Source organism: Styela clava, chromosome 14, assembly GCF_964204865.1.
Source record: "Styela clava chromosome 14, kaStyClav1.hap1.2, whole genome shotgun sequence".
Lineage (NCBI taxonomy): Eukaryota > Metazoa > Chordata > Ascidiacea > Stolidobranchia > Styelidae > Styela > Styela clava.
In genome coordinates this window covers 16268737-16282302 of record NC_135263.1, presented here as the reverse complement: position 1 = coordinate 16282302, position 13566 = coordinate 16268737, and the positions used below count along the sequence as shown (strand labels likewise).

The window sequence follows — 13566 nt, the reverse complement described above, 5'->3', positions numbered from 1 at the left end:
CCCCGAAAATAAGACATACGGTACCCTGAAAATAAGATCTAGCCTGAATTTCAAGAATGAATTTAATATACGCCCTCCCCTTAAAATAATATCTAGTCAATAACGCAAATTTTTTTTACTTTGTCGATAGCAAGAAATCTTTCCCACACGTTTTAAAATTTAAATGATTAATCTAAAACGTGTGAGAGAGAAAAACCAACTGAGGAAAACGTATCATTCGAGTAAATGGATATCGGTTTTCATATTTTTTTATATATGAAAATCTTCTAATTCTGTACTTTCTAATTTTGTTTTTGATAAATAAAATTATAAGACATCCCCCGAAAATAAGCCCCAGTGTTATTTTTCGAAAGAAAATTGAAATAAGACACTGTCTTATTTTCGGGGAAACACGGTACGTATTTTATATGTTTATTTTCTGAAAATGCCTTTTCTCTATAATTTTTTTTTCATCTATTCGCGATTTTTATGTATGCATTTTTAATATATTTTTGCAAAATTGTTGTGATGTTTCCCAGTTTGTTTGGTATTTATTTATTTTCCGATAACCTGCTCGTTTTTATTGCTAAGAGAATGTGACTCCTATCACACAAGTGAATTTGGTCAGTCAATGGTCCATTGTATTTGTTTGCTGTGTAAAGTGTGAAGTCGTCTGGCCTTTGCAGTCGTTGTTAATTTTGACAAATAGACGACTGGATAGGATTTGCATTTAGGATAGGATTTTACTGACTGACATCCAGTGACTTACAGTGGCAAAATACGTTATTCAAGTAGAGTTAGTCTAGTCTATAAGCGAGAGCTTGCTATATTACTGCATGAACTAGGACGATTGCCGTCTTTCTCACAGCTGGATTTATCTACAATGGATTATGGCTACTCACGTAAAGCGGAAATTGAAAGAAAACTAGCAGAGGTATGAGAATTCGGTATTTGCATGTTGCACCGTCATTAAGTCATTCTATTCTTCTCAGATTCTCATTTGTTATATATCTGTATTATTACCTTGTATTATTGAAGTCTTTGTGACGATAAAAATTTTTCTGAAGTCAGGAAGTGGCAGCTGTAGTCCAGTAAACCTTCATTTTTTTCATAACTGAACAATTTCCTATTATAATAAATATCTTTAAAGTTCAGAAATTTGATAAAGGCAAGCCTGATACTGTGATTTAAAAAAATTATTAACTAAGTGTCCAGAGTTTGATATTTTTTAAATACAGCATGCCTATTCTGTTTGGTGCAGGAACAAGGGAAGCTTGCAGCGCTGAAAGAAAGTTTGGCAACTGCAGATGCACTGACTCATAATATGGTAAGAACATTTCATGTTCAGTTTTATATATTTGATAAGTATAAATATTATTATACAGAAGCAGTTTATAAAAGTATGATCTTCTCCAAATGAGAAAAGTACAATTTTCAAATTTAACAAATTTGAATGTTAAATTTTATGTTTCAGGTTAACATCCTCAGCCATTTTGATGAGAGATTACATAAGCTTGAAGAAACTATTATACCAGTTCATAGAGAAACAAAAGATCTTCAACGTTTACAAGACAGTATCCTTAGTTATCATTTATACCCAATAAAATATATGATTTAGCTTTACTTTTTCTTGTCTCTATAGATCCCGCTATGATAGTTACGTTATTCATTCACCACTTCTCAATATTTTCAACTCATCTCAGTATCTTATATGTCATAATAGTTTGTTAGGCTAGTTTACTGATTAATTCATTTTTCTTTCGATCTACCAGCATCATACTTTACCTCAAATTCCAACCAAGCCCTAGAAAAAATTGGTTAAAATAGCAAATTTCCAAAATCCAGAATCGAACAAATTTTTGTACTGAAATTGTTTCCAAATTGGAATTATTAGTTTCCAAAATTTTACCAATTTCTAACAACCTTTATACAAGAGACCGATCGCATGTTTTTGAAAATTGGTGTAAAATTAAACGAACAAATTTTCATGTAAGACATACCAGACTATACCAATTCTATCCTATTTGTAATGTATATTCCGATACCTGGCATCTACAGACATTGACAAAACTATAATTTCTTTTGATGATGTGATAAGTTATCATCATGTTGCTAAGGATATTGGACTTGTCCTCCATCAAGGGTAAGGATTTGATTGTTTTTATAATAATAAATATAAATAACAGAAAGCGCAAAATCAATTTTTTTTTTTCAAATCTAACCGGTTGACATGTATACATATTTGAACACAATCCATTTGAATATCCTAAATTTGGCATAAATCTTTTCACTGCATTAAAGATTTTTGAGTTTGATGAAACTCATTTTCTGAAAGGTTCAATAAATTGGTAGTCGGGAAGTTATGGATTTTTCTTTTCACCTATTGCTGCCTTATTTAGAGCTGTGTGCAACCAAAGGTAGGAAACTGTTAATCAAAAAAGTAAATCTATTAAACATAGGTATCATGTTTGTATGTACAATTGATTTACACTTAGGTGACATGGGTATCTAGCATGGTGTTTGATAGCATAATCTTCATTCCCATTAATTCACTCAAATTGTCAATTTTTGCAGACCAAGTCGACAAGTTGATCGTTATATAGAATGTATGGAGAGACTGTTGAATGCCGTTAATTTCTTCAAGGAAAATAATCCAGATAGTCCGGAACTTAACACTGTGGTATAAAATGAATTGCTTACTTCATGGAAGTGTTTTGTACATAATAATTTACCAATCGTTTCAATATGATGATTTTTATTCTATGAGCAAAATTAACCAAAAGCAGAATAGGCCAACACTACTTAGCAAAACATAAATATTAGAGCCTAAATAAAGCTTGGAAAAGAGTGTTATAGTGACCCTGATTTTACTGTAAATTAATGGCGAAGCTCTACAATAGGACATGATATCTCTAATAATACCGGAGTGTCTTTAAACATTTTTTTTGAGACTAAAAAAAATTTTATCTAAATAATACAAGGTTTTCTGACACTACATCTTTAAACTTCCTCTTCTTCGTTAGCATAAATACATAACTTTTATATATATTCAATTTTTTTACTTTCTATTTATGTCGTTGTTATAGAAACAATTATTTGATGTTGGTAAAGACAAACTGGAGAGTGAGTTTCAGGGTCAATTAAGTAGGCATTCCAAACCTACACAACCAGACCAATTATTGAGGTTGAAAGATGATTCTGGCGTAAAAGAGGAAGGCCAGCTTACTATGATTGTTCCACCTGATTCTACACCAGGAATAATCCCTCTCCCACCAAAAGCAGTGAGTGATTTGTCAAAGATGGCTAAATGGTTATCAAATCAAGAAAAAACATCAGGTATTAGTAATGATAGTTTGAAGATATCCTCTGCAATTGTAGTTCTGAAATTCTTTTTTATGACTATCTTCTACTGATTATATATTTCTACTATATTATTGACATCAATTTTTTAGATTATGCAACCAATTATGCTACAATCAGATCAAGCAACTTGCAGAAAACGATCATCGCGTAAGTAAAAGGATTGTTTTGAGCGACTTTGTATGTTGATTTGCTCATATATTAAAATCTGTAAATTCACCATTTTCCAATGATAAAATATGGTTGTTGTGGAGGTAATCTTCAATTCTTTAAATCATTTTACATGGTTTATCAATAATACATGGAATGAAATTGAAGTACAAAATAAAATCCTATATCAAAGCCAAACCATATTCAAATTTTTTCGTTGATAGATTATCTTTGACTTCAGTATATTAGGGTTTATTACATTTCCCAATTATTATTATGTGAATATACACTGCATGTATTCTGTTAGTACTTAGGTTTTAGAACTTAATTTTAATAATTATATAAATGTTTACCAGATTGAAAGAATACATCAAAGATAGAGCATCCAGTGTAAGAACTTTTTTTGATGTGATTAACAATCTCATTACTCAACTCACGTAAATGTAATGATACATTGTACACTACAGTAATGTAGAGGTTTTGTATAATTTTAACAAAGATTTAAAAAATTGGATATTTCATTTGTTCTGAATTTTCCATTTGATATAGTATGCTATGCTTTTTAGTGTGTGTTCAGTTAGAGGAGGGGTGTGAAACAGGTGGCCCGCGGGCCACAACCTGGTCCCGCTGAGCAGTTCCGTATGGCCCTTGTCAACGCTCAAGCATAAAATCCTTATCCGACAATTTATGTTTAAAAGGGGGCTCACATGGGGGAAAATATGTAATGTTCCATAACACTTGGTCACAACATTATATTAGAAGGTTAGGATTCACATATTTATCCCTGGGAGAGGAAAGCCGATAAGACGGCTTAACCATATGGCAAACCACCGCCACTCGTCCGTTTACCATTCCATGTTGAGTCTAGGATTAGTTAGTTATTTGTTTTCGAAATCATTGACTGGATGGTGGAGGAAGCCGTAACCGACCAGCAGTTACGTGGAACCACCCAACGGCTGCGGGGAGTCCAGCAATCCTCTCGCACATATCTATCCCCGCATGGGATTTGAACTTGGGAACCCACGCAGAGTAACCAGGGTGTGGTGACATTGATGAGCCACACCGCCGGGACATGTGATGAAATAATTCCTCATTTTGGTTGCTTGGCACTTCTCAGCCAACAACTTTCTAAAATTTGAAGCAGTTGGGTCTCTTATTCTGCAAAAACTAAATTTTTTGAGTGGCCTAGCTAGATGTCTGAAGTTGGTGATATGGCCCACCGACGAAAAAATGTTGAACAGTGTTCTAAACATTTCCGAATTTTTCAATATATATGATGCATCAGGGATCACGAAAGTCTAGCAATGTAAGAGATACACCGAAGAAAAGTGCAAGTCGAAGAGCAAGGTAATATATATATAGTCCTTTATCAAAAATGAACTGGAACTACTCCAATTTTGATAAATATTATGTATTTGTATGGTTGTCTCAATATAGTATATATGGCAAAGTGGGAATTTAATACTTCAACTATCGCCATTTTCTTTTCGGTTAGGCCGTATTGATTGGAATCACTTCGTGTAAACAAAAAAATGTCTTCCAGCTTTCTAAATGCTGAATAGCATTAACTGCTTTTTGTTTCAGTGTTTTCTCGAAAAAAGCAAGTACCCTGCTAAGAAAAGAATCCCTACAGTCAATTAGTAATTTGGGAGGTATATTAAATATGCATTTGGGTGGAGTGATAAGATGAATGTCTTTTGCTAACAAATGGCATTCAGTATTTCATAGCATGGTCATGGTGTGTGGTCAGGCATTCATAGAATGTAGAATGTCTAACATCTAATTCAAAGAATTTGACAATTTAGTAAAGATCGATTGTGGCTAACCCTTGTTATTATATTCGAAAGAACAAAGAAATTTCCCCATAATTGCTTATATATGCAGTATGTGAAAAAATAATTTTATAAATAATAAAATACTAACCATCGACGCATCAAAACTGTTATTTAATTCAAGTTACCTACTTTTAATACCAAAACAAATGTTTTGCCAAATGCTCAAATTATTTCGTATGATTCAAGTATTGATATCAGTCTAGTTCTAATTGAAGTCCAAAATTTTTAGTTTTAAGTTTTTGACTAGTAACTAATCATTGATATAAAATTAATTTTATGAATTACCAGAATATAGACATGTTTACTGCTGTTTATTAGATGGAATCTTGGTATCTGTGTAGTCAACTAAATTAACAAATAACATTGATGGAATGAGTTTACTGGTGATATAGACTGTAGCTTGAAAGAATTGTAGTGTTATAAAGTTACTAATACGGTTGCATATAAGGTTTTTCAAATATGTTTCCATTTTCATTACGATTACCGGCATTCAAAATGTGTTTATTGCTTACTCAAATATCATAGATTTGGTTCTGAAACATCAGAAAATTATGAAGTATAGTCTGCTTCATACTTGTGAATGAATTGGTTATCAGTTCGCTATCATTTTAAGTCATGCCATGCCCATTATTTTTTGCTCAAATTGGATATAAATCATCATTTGCATACTCCTGTGAACTGATAATATGATCAAAACATATCAACACGTTCCATTTTAAGATATGTGTCTTGGTCATTGATTGCTGCTTTTATATTCTTGGAAAAAAACATATTAATTTTAGTGTATATGAGTGCAGGTAATTTCTGAAATGATCGATAAAATGTTCAAATTTGATGCTTTTCCATATCGAGACGTGCATAATTATATCTTTATACATGGTTACTGATACTGTTTCTATATTTACCTCGGTCACATTTCAATGCTTTCAAAGTTCAAAAGAATGCTCAAACTTTTATACAAAAGTATAAAAATTGTAAATGCATTTTTATTTCAGAATTCTTGAAAAGAGAAAAGAAGGTGTGCAAAATCTATTCACTTTCTATTGTTTTCTGATATTTTTTGTTTCAAAAATTGTACGTAACCAGTCCTGTTTAAGGAAGATATTGTTCCGATAAGCTATGAAGTTGTGCCAATATTGGTCTTTGTTTTCCCGACTGAAATAACTTAATAGTTAATAAACCAGAAGTACAGTGTAATTGCTTCAAAAACATTATCAACACCTTCTACCAAAACAAGTTATATACTCCCATTCATTATCATATTCATCAAGCTTTAATAATGCTTATCATTTATTCTTAATATTTAAATTATTCAGGACTGGATCACTTAGCACATTACTATTTAGAATCAATTGCAACAGGTGTCTTTTTGTGCACAATAGATGTGATTTTGAAGACCCTGATTTTATATAATATTATTTCGTTCACTTTTTATCTGCAACTCCTACCTACATTATACATCAAACATATGCAATATTATGGCGTAAAACAAATGAACAGTATTAATGCTACAATAATATTCATTTACTCAAATCATCGATGGTAAATTGTGATGTCCAAAGAAAGGCTTTTCAATCCCAGAACAGAATTATATCATATTCATTGTAAATTACCATTCTGCATGCATCATATACATCTTGCGATATTTTTTAACAATTCATTATTTTTCATGCTTGTCTACATTTTCAAATTGATACACTTCACTACATGTAGCTATTGGATATCAAACATTTCTCAAAAATAATATTTTGTTAGCCTAAATGTTCAGTCGAAGAATCAGACTTTAAATTTCAAACATTTAATGTGTAGAAAAAACACGTACATCAATTCCATTTTTTATTATTGCCCTCAATCTTTAGTTTTGCATGACTTGTGTGCAAACATTTATCATAACATGATGTGAGAAAATTTCAAGCCAATTTTCGATTCAAATTATTTTCAGAAGTTGTTACTATTTTTCATATTGCATTGGTTATGGTTAACATCATTAATTGTTTACTTGCATGCTATATATAATCTGTACTGATTGTTTGATGACTTGCATGAAACAGCTTAATATTAGGTAGATGAATGATATAACCATAACGTTGTCATTATCATACAAGACCTGGAAAAAATTTTGCTTTTCTTTAGGTAAATTAAAAAAAAAAATACTCAGTACTTTGTCTTGGTTGTCTGCTATTTATGTTACCATGCGTAATGAGGTTTTTACTGGGTGTAAATATTTGATGATTATTTAATAATTGTCTGATCTCTAATCCCAAGGTTTGAAAAGTGCATACCCAACCATTGCAGAAGAAGATACTGTTGAAATTGAGATTGATCCATTTCTAGAAGCTGTTACTTTGGCAGAAAAATTATTTATTGTAAGTATCAGATGCAATACAGTAATCTCAACTGTCTGCAGCCCGCGGGCCACAAGGAAAAATTGTGTAGCCCAATTCAAAAGTGCCAATTTTGAATGGTGTACCCGCAAAACGAGTTTTTAGTTTAGTTAATCTGGTATATACAAGCAATTCCAATCCCTTTGCGTTGCAAAGCCTATACTGAATTCGTTTAAAGTCGGTTAGACAAGAAATTTGAATAGCAGTTTTCTTTAGAAATTTATGCGTTTTAACTACCATATCTGCAAGGACAACGCCGTAAGATCAATAACAAAAATAAACAGTTTTTTGTGATTGCAACTACTAGAAAGGCTATCTTAAATAAAGGTGCGGGCTGTGGCTCCACCCAATTACTTGTATCTGGCCCTACTGTAATAAAGGTTGCACACCCCTGGTCTACAGAATGCAATGTCCAAGCGGCTATTTTTCAATCGTCTTCAGTTTATCATTCCATATAGTTATTGTTGGAAAAAGACCTGGGTTATGTGAACTACCCTACAGCAGCGAAGGGTCCAGCACTCTCATTAGTACTGCGACCAGCACTTATTTTCAATTGTGTTTTGTTTTAGATTGAGTATCGTCTGATGAACAGTATATTACCTGATGCTATAAACAAAGGAAAAATCTTTGACTCAATCATTCGTGACAGTTTGGTTATGCTTGAACAGGATGGAATGGTGAGATGTAGTATTAAAACCAGATATAGTTTGCCAGCCAGCTTATAAAATGGTCATATATCGTATACTTCATGAAACATTAAAATTTTTTTTTTAGAAATTTGCGACTTATGCAAAGCAGTGTATCGCTAGGCATGATCATCCATCCGTTGTCAATATATTTCCTGCTGTAAAACATTTGAAAAATAAACTTGCTCTGTATCTGGATTTGTTAAAGGTACTGTATACTGTTTTGAAAATGGACGCTAAAGAATTTTATTTTGTAAAAATAATATATTTTAATATCATGGAATTGTAAATTCAGAATTCTGCTGAAGAAAATAAAGTCAAGATTCCAAAGCTCATCAGTGAGCTTGACGCTACTGCTGTCAAAGTGCTGGATGATTTCACCGATTCCGTCAAGGTTAGAATATCAGTGTTGAAGATAGTTGAAGTGTATTTGTTCTACATCTACCCACTGATTAGATACTTATTATTATTATTGCAGAGTGATCCCGAAAAAGAATCTAATATGCCTAAGGATGGGACTGTACATGAACTTACAAGCAATGTATGTTTTTTTTCCTTTGTTTTTTTTTAAAGGTGTACCATGTATATTACTTTATATCTAGGATCTAAAAGTGATCCCATAGAGTTATCGGCAGCGCATCTAATCAACACATTTAATGTTATTGCGGTGTTTTCCGCTTGATTGCTACACTTTCAGTTTTTATTGCAAATGTCGCTTGCAACGTCATATATGCATGTTTTTCATCTACTATATCTGGACTCTAGGATTGATCCCATAGAACAGTGGTTTCCAAAGTTGTTTGACCGGGGACCAAAATTACACACGGAAGGATATTTGCGGGCGGGGGGCGTGGGCCAAAATCAGAAGCGGAGGGATATTTGCGGGCCGGGAGTGCCTGCAAGGGACGATAACATATATTCAAATACTGGTATAATTGAATTGTTAGCAATATACACATGCTCAAACTGTGATAATGACGCAACAATTGGCGATATCTATCACTGCCATAGAAGAAGCATCGGTAGTGCAGAGATCTTAATGTTATCGCAAATCTTGCTTGCAGTTTCATTTATTTTAAACTTCATTTTTTTTACCTTGTATTGGGTTTATAAAAAACCCATTCTCTACTGTGAATTATATCTTTTTCAATCTTATGATTATACAAGTGCCTTCCCCCATCTAGTATAAATTAATAAAATGTTTGTCAACAACATGTCCTTGATTTAACAGGCTATGAAATTTATGCAACAGCTTGCGCAAAATCTCGATGTTGCAGGTGGAATTTTAGCATCACAGCACCATGGAACACAACAATTGGGAAGCAAGAGTGTTATATGCTTGGCTCAGTACACAAGTGAGATTGTTGGATTCAAAATGATTTAATAAATTTCTTGTTGGTCATAAAAAATTGTGAACTTAAATTGTATGAATAATATTTCACAGGTCATGTGTTGGGTGCATTGAAGTTAAACTTGCAGAATAAATCAAGAGTCTATGTGGATCAATCATTAGCTGCAATATTTCTCCTCAACAATTATAACTTTATACTTTCTGCACTAAACCGGTGAGTGAAAAAATAGAGGAATATACTGGTATGCATCAAGAAGTGACGCTTCCTCATTAGTAGTTTCAGTAATGTTTTTGAAGTAGGTAATTAGTATTCTTCCTTGCAAAAATAACTGTATATATTGGCAACCATTGTTTTTGGCTATAACATGTCTGTCTTCTATGGCAGGGGTTTTCAAACTTTAGGTGTTATGGAGCCTGTGAATAGGTTGACTACTATTTACCCCACAATAAATTTATATGAATGAAAAAAATATTGGAACTTATAGATGATGCCATATTCAAATTACTGTCTTTGTTGCCACATTTCGACGCTACCGTTGTCAAATTTTAATAATGCCGTTTTTGCGTCTTTGGACAATTATAAAATTGGTCAAGTCAGTATTGTAATAAGTAAACGAATAACTCTCAGAGCCCCTACAGCTCTGTATGGAACACTTTTGAAGACCTATGCTCTAATGGTGAAAATGGCTCAAAAAACAGGAATTTTGCTTGAATTATAGATATGGACTGCTCGACTTGGTTAAGAAATCAATTCCTGATGTGGAGAACATTTATAAGAATGTTATTACTGAACAGAAGACAAAATATTTGCATTGTTGGGATAATTTCCCTGTTTATTTATCTGACGAAAACAAACAAGGACTGTCATTACATGCTGAACCAGGACAGAAGGTGTGGTGATTTTTCTATATACATAATTAATGTACAATTACTTCCTTGCAGTAGTTTATTTTTCCCGAATGATCTTTTCATATTGATACTCTTGAAGGTAGCAAAGGTAAAATAACGAGCAATTTTGAACTTGAATACATTGCTGCTAATTATCAAGTGCAATATTTTAAAATTCAGTTGAAAGAAAAGGAGAAACAGGTTGTGAAAGATAAGCTAAAGTCATTCAATAATGAACTTGATGATTTGGTTAAACTTCATCGAACATGGGCTGTTCCAGATACAGACATCAAAACTGAAATTCGAGAAGCATTAAGAAAGAAAATCCTTCCCCCATATACTGCCTTCAGAGACAAGTAAGAAGATTTTGATATTATATTTCATATTTATTGCATTGAATTAAACAATAATGAGGTATAAATTTAGGCTAGGTAAGAAAGGTCATCCCACACGAATAATTATGCTGTGTTCCTTTCGTTCAAATTGAGCTTTATCATGAGAAATATAGCAGAGGCACAAGCTTCCCACTTTATAGCTGGGATTCTTTTAATATATCGATTTGACACTACACTGAGAAATCAACCTTTTCAGCATATAAAAAAAAACATTATTACCAGCCTTGCGTGTGGATGGAGATGATATATATATAAACCTGATGTAAGGTGACTGGGGTCAAATGCAAGCTTAAAAATTAATAAACTGTGCTTTGCTATTATAATTTCCAGATACAGAATGGTTCAATTTACAAAGAATATTGAGAAGTATTTGAAACATACACCAGAAACTGTTGGAGAACATATCAATACATTGTTTGATCAATCAACATCATGATTAACAGGAATATTTGGCACATACATTACAACAAATGATTCTTCATGATTAAATATATAAATGAAAAAAGCAAGCAGTGGTGGGATGTCTATAATTGCAGTGACAGTAATCAAAATAATCAAATCAAAGTAACCAAGTTCAATAATATTTTATCCAGGTCCAATTCTGCAATTTTAATAATCATTGATTGCTCATGTTGCTAGATATCCACCATCCACAGGAATGCAGGTTGCATTGATCATTGCTGCTTTGTCGCTTAATAAATATAGAATCACATTGGTAACGTCTTCAACCTCTGCAAGACAAAAATTATTTATGCATTAGGTATTGCGTAATCAATATGTTGTGGGGTGAAAAAGCTATATATACAAATACCTGCAAATTTTCTCAGTGGAATTCTTGCTTTCATAGGATCGGCTTTTGCTGGATCACTCCATCCGACTAACGCCATGGCTGTGTTTGTAACTGTCGGTAGAACTGCATTAACTCTTATCTGATGGAAATGAAACGTGCATTTTCAAGTCTGATATCCATTTGTAGTGTTAATTTTTTATGATTGTTTTACTTCAGTTACTTACCTTGTAAGGTCCAAGTTCTACTCCCATCATTGCTGTTAATTGATCCACAGCTGCTTTGGATACACTGTAAACTGTATGATTCCACAATGCTGCTTTCGATGCCTGACTTGATACATTGACAATACTTCCACCCGTTCCCCGTGCTACCATGCCTTTTGCAACTATCTGGAATGTCATGAATTTCCTTTCTTTGTTTATCATATGCTAATATATACATCATGAAAGAGAAATATATATACCTGAGAAACATGAATCATTGCCTTTACATTGATGTCAAAATGCCTAGAGCGTAAAAGGGTAAAGTTAATGAAGACAATTTATTGTCAGACAAATCAAAGCCAGATGCAAAATCTTACTTGTCAATACAATCTTTGGTGATATCTAGGAAAGATTCGAGTTCTGCAACTGCAGCGTTATTGACAAGCAAATCTATATCTCCGCATGATTTTACAGCTCTATCTGTCTCATCCCAGTTGGCAAGATCGCATTGTATCGTGTGAATAGCTGGGCACTGAAAAATAAGAAAGAAAATATGGCTAATCCACCTAAATGGAAATGTACATGAAAATACTGCTGTCACCTCTTTTTTAAGGGATTCCAAGTCGCTCTTTGTTCGACTGAGTGCGTATGTCTCAGCACCACATTCGACGAGTCTTTTCGCAAGATCTCTGCCAATACCTGTAAAAGAGAATAGAATGAAGATATGAATTGACTGAAAACCATATAAAGTGTGGTGCATGTACCTTTCCCTGCTCCTGTAACCAGTGCCCTTTTATTCCCGAAAGATATTTCCATAATGAGTAAATGTAACCTAATTGCAATATTATGCTGTTGAAACAATGATGGGTCTGTTTTTCAGGCCTCCAGGGTACACGGTAGTTCTGTGATGATTTCATACGGATAAAATATTTAAATGTACACAAATTACGTAAGAGTTGATAGAAGAAATATTTTCGGGGTCTGGTATAGTACCACAGGAACTTCTAGTTGGCCTGTCTCAAAAATCTTTGCATATATTATTCCTGGTCTCCCTACTGAGACCTGACTACGTCACAGTGGGTGATAAAGTCCTGCAAAGGGCGCATGTTCACCAAACGCCGTATGTAATTCTAGTTGGCGTGGCACAAACATATGTTATTCCTAATCCCCACCTGACTACATCATCCCAAAATTACTTCACTACGACGTCACAACACGTCATAGAGCTTGCCAAAGAAATGCTGCAATCGCCCGAAATGGTATCTCCGCCGACCATAAACGAATTCGCTAACGTCAGCGATATCTCTCATATCGGGATCGTTAGCTTGCTTGATTTCGGGTAATCGTCGGCTTGTTTTACAGTTTTAAAGGCCTAACCATTTTCACATGTGTCATTTCTAACCACCACCTGACTACTAGGTCATCCAAATATACGTCACTATGGCAACTCAGTCGACAATAACGAACTCGCCAACGGCAGTGATCTCTCTCATATCGGGATCGTTACGACGAGAAAACGAGATAAATAGCTTGATTGATCTCGGG

The 13566-nt window shown here is 33.5% G+C and overlaps 2 protein-coding genes across 4 annotated transcripts; one reads left to right on the top strand and one right to left on the bottom strand.

Moving 5' to 3' along the window:
- The first annotated feature begins 573 nt into the window (after nucleotides 1-573).
- LOC120340703 (exocyst complex component 7-like) lies at nucleotides 574-12307 on the top strand. Of its 3 annotated transcripts, XM_039409042.2 has the most exons (21): nucleotides 574-913; nucleotides 1241-1306; nucleotides 1454-1553; nucleotides 2038-2122; nucleotides 2554-2659; nucleotides 3066-3315; nucleotides 3432-3489; nucleotides 3846-3879; nucleotides 4775-4836; nucleotides 6320-6342; nucleotides 6641-6685; nucleotides 7590-7690; nucleotides 8278-8385; nucleotides 8483-8602; nucleotides 8690-8788; nucleotides 8873-8935; nucleotides 9626-9749; nucleotides 9839-9959; nucleotides 10465-10636; nucleotides 10814-10989; nucleotides 11359-12307. In XM_039409042.2, exons 1-21 carry the CDS (start codon nucleotides 863-865, stop codon nucleotides 11462-11464), a joined length of 2070 nt encoding a protein of 689 aa, XP_039264976.2. In that variant the 5' UTR covers nucleotides 574-862; the 3' UTR covers nucleotides 11465-12307. The 3 variants fall into 3 exon arrangements, with proteins under 3 accessions (XP_039264976.2, XP_039264977.2, XP_039264975.2); XM_039409043.2 differs by lacking the exon at nucleotides 6641-6685; XM_039409041.2 differs by lacking the exons at nucleotides 6320-6342; nucleotides 6641-6685 and adding an exon at nucleotides 5074-5141.
- Nucleotides 11043-13180, bottom strand: LOC120340705 (L-xylulose reductase-like). Its single transcript, XM_039409044.2, has 7 exons — nucleotides 12786-13180; nucleotides 12623-12720; nucleotides 12399-12553; nucleotides 12282-12324; nucleotides 12043-12207; nucleotides 11840-11957; nucleotides 11043-11759 (listed from the first exon to the last, which is right to left on the bottom strand). The coding sequence occupies exons 1-7, from the start codon at nucleotides 12835-12837 to the stop codon at nucleotides 11656-11658; spliced, it is 735 nt and encodes a 244-aa protein (XP_039264978.2). The 5' UTR covers nucleotides 12838-13180; the 3' UTR covers nucleotides 11043-11655.
- Nucleotides 13181-13566: the final 386 nt, after the last annotated feature.